Source organism: Alligator sinensis, unplaced genomic scaffold, assembly GCF_000455745.1.
Source record: "Alligator sinensis unplaced genomic scaffold, ASM45574v1 scaffold1800_1, whole genome shotgun sequence".
Classification (NCBI taxonomy): domain Eukaryota; kingdom Metazoa; phylum Chordata; order Crocodylia; family Alligatoridae; genus Alligator; species Alligator sinensis.
This window is the reverse complement of record NW_005843058.1, coordinates 269,515-274,524: the sequence shown is the minus strand read 5'-3', so window position 1 is coordinate 274,524 and position 5,010 is coordinate 269,515. Positions and strand designations below refer to the sequence as shown.

The following is a 5,010-nucleotide window of genomic DNA, read 5'->3' as shown; positions in this document are numbered from 1 at the left end:
TTCCCGGGGGCGGCGGCTGCGTTTCAGGAGCCTCCCGCGAACTTGCGGAGCGGGTTTGCGACTCACAGCTGGAGTCACCCTAAGCTCGGCGACACTCGGGCTGGGTGGGGGGTCCGGGGGGTTGTGAGTGTTGGGTAGTGATTTCAGCTCTTTTAGTATTTGTCCAGCAGTCCCTCGCGCAGCGAGGGGCCCTGAGCGCGTACAAAAGCAGTGGGTCTTGGGTGGGGTTACAGCGCAGGGGGCCTTATTGTTCTGAACGCTGTGCTGCGCCCCGGCAGCAGCTCCTCCGCGCCTGCAGGTGGCGGTAGGTGCCTGAGGAGCCCGCGCCCCTCCTGCATGTCCAGCCTTCAGCGCCCCATGGCGGCCTCGGCCCCGGCCCCTGCGGCGCCGCTGAGCGCGGAGCAAGCCAAAGGTGAGCATCTCCCGTCGCCTTGCTCGGGGGCGGGCAGTGGCGGCGGGGCTGGGGGGTGCCGAGCCCCCCCCCACGCCTGTGCCCTGCCCTGCCCGCAGTGGTGCTGGCCGAGGTGCTCAAGGCGTTCGGCGCCCCGGAGAACGCGCAGCGCCTGGACGAGGCGCGGGACAACGCCTGCAACGACATGGGCAAGATGCTGCAGTTCCTGCTGCCCGTGGCCACGCAGATCCAGCAGGACGTCATCAAAGCCTACGGCTTCAGCAGCGACGGGGAAGGTGGGGTTGGCCCCTGCCCGCTATCCCGTGTCACCAGGGGCACCCGGCTGCCGCTGGGCGGGAAATGGCTGCCTGGCAGAGGGCCGGCCCCTCAGCTCTGTCTCCCCCCACCCCCTTCTCTCTCTCTCTCTCTCTCTTTTTCTCTCTCAGGGGTCCTGAAGTTTGCCCGGCTGATAAAATCCTATGAATCTCAGGACCCAGAGATCGCCAGCATGTCTGGGAAGCTGAAAGCCATGTTCCTGCCACCCATGACGCTGCCCCCACATGGGTCGGGGACAGGCGGGGTGGCAGCCTCATGAAGCTGGGACCCTGTCCAGCTCCAGCTGAGCATGAGGGCGCTGGTTCCTGGCATCCCGGTTGGGCTGCGGTTGTCCAGCTGCAGGTGGGGCCCCAGGAGCCCCCAGTGCCTCGGAATCTCAGAAGCTTCTTTGTGTGTCTGCGGCGGTGTGTTTTACGTGCCTGCATGAGACAGAGTGCTGCTTCTGCTTGTGAATAAAAGTTGTTTTAAGAATGGTCCCATTGATTCCCAGGGCTGTCCCCTAAGCTGTTTCCAATGGGTGATGATGAGGCAGAAGGGAGGTTTGCTTTCCTGCTCCTCCCTCAGCAGTCCTGCCCTGCTGTAGCTCTGCTGTCAGGGCATTCTGCCTGAGCCTGGTCCCAGGAAATGGAGAGGAGACAACTCCCCCCCATGGTACAACCATTCTGCCTGGGAGTAAAGACTTGGTACCTGGTGACTTTTGAAATAGAGTGCAGCACAAGGAATGCTTTTGTTCTGAGGGTAGAGCCAAGTGAAACCATTCAGGGGTGGAACAAGAAGTTCAGGGCTACGCGCCTAACCCCAGCCTGTCAAAGGGAAAGTGTGGGCACTGCAGCTCTGTATAGGCTAGGTTGTGTTAGAAGCAAATTAATAATCACTTAGCTATTTAACATGCTAGTGCAGACAGCACTTAACACAGTAATGTGACACTATTGCTGAACGCAAGCGTTGAATGTGGTTTTAAATGTGCTAAGTTTCATAGATTTCATAGACATCAGGGCTGGAAGGGACCTCGGAAGATCATCGAGTCCAGCCCCCTGCCCAAAGGGCAGGAAGTCAGCTGGGGTCATAGGATCCCAGCAAGATAAGCATCCAGTTTGCTCTTGAAGGTGTTCAATGTAGGCGCTTGAACAAGCCCTCTTGTGGCAGCTCGCAGCTACAGCTCCTAGTCCTGCCCCTGCTCACCAGGCCTCTTGTCACAGCTCCAAGCTAGCACTAATGCTGATCAACCTTTGTGTAGCTCTCACTATAAGGTGTGGCAAGGCCCTTACAAGGGAAGGCTGAAAGAGTGAGGGTTATTTAGTCTGGAGAAGAGAAGACTGTGGGTCAGGGGTCAGGGGAGTGGTTGATAACATTCTTCAGATACCTGACAGGGGATCCTAACAAGGCTGGCAACGGGCTTTTTTTATGGCTGTAGGGGACAGAACTAGGAGCAAAGACCTCAAACTGCAGCAGAGGAAATTTAGGTTGAAGATTAGGAGGAACTTTCTGACTATGAGGGTAGTCAAGCATTGGAACAGGCTACCTAGAGAAACGGTGAAATCTCCATCCCTGGAAATTTTTAAGAGGTTAGATGGACACTTGGCTGGGATGTTTAGTCAAGGATGATCCTGCCTTGAGCAAGGGGCTGGATTAGATGACCTCATGAGATTCCCTTCCAGCCCTACTTTCTAATATGATTCTAATGTGCCAGCAATGCAGAAGCATAAGATTACTAGGTGTAAACGACTGCAACTCAAAGTACTTTTCTGTCCCTCATTTCAGGCTATTGCCACACATTAGCCATTACACCAGGGCGTGATCTACACATTAAGTATAGCAGCAGCTACAAAACAGGGTCCCCTAGTGTAGATACAGCTTTGCTTGCAGGAGTTTTTCTGGCCACCAGGACTAAGCGCCTCTGCACCCAGCCTTCTGTCTCTGTGCCAGGGCTATGTCAGCAGGGTAACATTGGCTATAGCATAAGATCTTCTGCTACCCTGTAAGCATCAGTGCACTGCCAGTGGACCCCTGTAACATGGGCAAAGGCTACAAGAATAAACTGAGTTCAGGAAGCTTCTAACCAACACATTTGAACTAACATAGTTTTAGATCTTTTAACCTTTTAAAAAAACATAACAGCACAGAGCTGTCCAGTTGATGGGCCATGAGAGGTTAACATGCCTCCCACGCTGGCGGGACTCTCTGGGGCAGGGCAGCATGGCAAGGAGTATGCTGCCTGCTAGACTCTGGCAAGGGGGAATTCCTTGCTGTGGGGCAGAGGTTCTTGCCCATGTGGTGGCAGCAGCAGAGCAGCTGGCACAGCAGTAGCTGGAGACTTGCATTGCTCATGTGGCAGGGGTCCCAAGGTGCCCACATGGCCCCCAGGGCATGCTGCCTGTATGGTGTGCAGCCCAGGGCCTGCGAACTGTGTGGCATGCAGGCCCTGGCTGCTGTGTATCTGGCCAGCCCAAACTTGATTGGGCCCTGGTGTAATGGCTGTGTGGCAATAGCCTGAAATGAGGGACAGAAAAGTACTTTGAGTTGCAGTCGTTTACACCTAGTAATCTTATGCTTCTGCATTGCTGGCACATTAGAATCATATTAGAAAGTAGGGCTGGAAGGGAATCTCATGAGGTCAAACTTGGGCGGACGAGAATCTGATGGTGCTCAACGCTGATAAATGCAAGGTTCTCCACCTTGGGAAGAAAAACCCGCAGCATCCTTATAGGCTCGGCAGTGCTATGTTGGCTAGCACTATGCAAGAAAGAGACTTGGTTCACCGTTTCTCTAGGTAGCCTGTTCCAATGCTTGACTACCCTCATAGTCAGAAAGTTCCTCCTAATCTTCAACCTAAATTTCCTCTGCTGCAGTTTGAGGTCTTTGCTCCTAGTTCTGTCCCCTACAGCCATAAAAAAAGCCCGTTGCCAGCCTTGTTAGGATCCCCTGTCAGGTATCTGAAGAATGTTATCAACCACTCCCCTGACCCCTGACCCACAGTCTTCTCTTCTCCAGACTAAATAACCCTCACTCTTTCAGCCTTCCCTTGTAAGGGCCTTGCCACACCTTATAGTGAGAGCTACACAAAGGTTGATCAGCATTAGTGCTAGCTTGGAGCTGTGACAAGAGGCCTGGTGAGCAGGGGCAGGACTAGGAGCTGTAGCTGCGAGCTGCCACAAGAGGGCTTGTGAGCCAGGGTAGGATTCTAATTCGGCTGTATGGGTAGGGGTATGAGAGATCCTGGGATACTGGAGGACTTCAGTTTGGGCAGCACATCTGTGGAGAGTGGCCACACCTTTGTGGAACATTAAACCCATGAGATTCAACAAGGACAAGTGCAAAGTCCTGCACTTTGGACGGAACAATCCCATGCACCAGCACAGGCTGGGGGCTGACTGGCTGGGCAGCAGCTCTGCAGAAAAGGACCTGGGGGTTACAGTGGACAATAAGTTGAATATGAGCCAACAGTGTGCCCTTGTTGCCAAGAAGGCTAACGACATACTGGGCTGCATTGGTAGGAGTGTTGCCAGTAGGTCAAGGGAAGTGTTTATTCCCCTCTATTCAGCACTGGTGAGGCTACAGCTGGAGCACTGTGTCCAGTTTTGGGCCCCCCACTACAGAAAGGACAAATTGGAGAGAGTGCAGCAGATAGAAACAAAAATGGTGAGGGGGCTGGGCACATGACTTATGAGGAAAGACTGGGGGAACTTGACTTATTTAGTTTAGAGAAGAGGAGACTTAATAGCAGTCTTCAACTCCCTGAAGTGGGTTCAAAAGAGGATAGAGCTAGGCTGTTCTCAGCAGTGGCAGCTAACAGAACAAGGAGCAACAGTCTCAAGTCACAACAATGATCACAGCAAGGGAAGTTTAGGTTAGATATTAGGAAGAATTTTCTCACTAGGAGGGTAGTAAAGCACTGGAACAGGTTACCCAGAGAGGTGGTGGAAGCTCTATCCTTGGGAGTTTCAAAACCCAGATAGACAAAGCCTTGGCTGGGATGATCTAGTTGGGGCTGGTCTTGCTTTGAGCGGGGAGTTGGACTAGGTGACCTTCTGAGGTCCCTTTCAACCCTCACTTTCTATGATTCTGTGATTCTAGGAGCTGGGTAGTGTGGATCAGAAATAATCCTGCCCTGGAGTGGCATAACTTTGAGCCACAAAACCGTGCTTAAAACCCCTTTAAGATGTTAACATGTGGGGACAACCCAGGGGTTAAGAGCTCCAGGAGCTGCCCAAGTTACTGTGTAACAAGACCCTAAGTCATGTTTCTCAGGCCCTTGCTCATTTTTCTTATCCTGTGCTGCATGA

The 5,010-nt window shown here is 53.2% G+C and overlaps 1 protein-coding gene and 1 non-coding gene across 2 annotated transcripts; both read left to right on the top strand.

Moving 5' to 3' along the window:
- Positions 1-6: 6 nt before the first annotated feature.
- Positions 7-1,200, top strand: CUNH12orf57 (chromosome unknown C12orf57 homolog). Its single transcript, XM_006037040.3, has 3 exons — positions 7-412; positions 511-687; positions 838-1,200. The coding sequence occupies exons 1-3, from the start codon at positions 337-339 to the stop codon at positions 984-986; spliced, it is 402 nt and encodes a 133-aa protein (XP_006037102.1). The 5' UTR covers positions 7-336; the 3' UTR covers positions 987-1,200.
- Positions 136-193, top strand: LOC112548264. The gene has a single exon (XR_003092083.1). It is a non-coding gene; the product is annotated as a U7 small nuclear RNA (small nuclear RNA).
- Positions 1,201-5,010: the final 3,810 nt, after the last annotated feature.

Excerpts from the sequence above, each read along its gene's own strand:
- CUNH12orf57 (XM_006037040.3), top strand. The coding sequence starts at position 337 with ATGTCCAGCCTTCAGCGCCCCATGGCGGCCTCGGCCCCGGCCCCTGCG. Across the intron at positions 413-510 it reads GAGCGCGGAGCAAGCCAAAG|TGGTGCTGGCCGAGGTGCTC; the intron begins GTGAGCATCTCC and ends CCCTGCCCGCAG. Across the intron at positions 688-837 it reads CTTCAGCAGCGACGGGGAAG|GGGTCCTGAAGTTTGCCCGG; the intron begins GTGGGGTTGGCC and ends TTTCTCTCTCAG.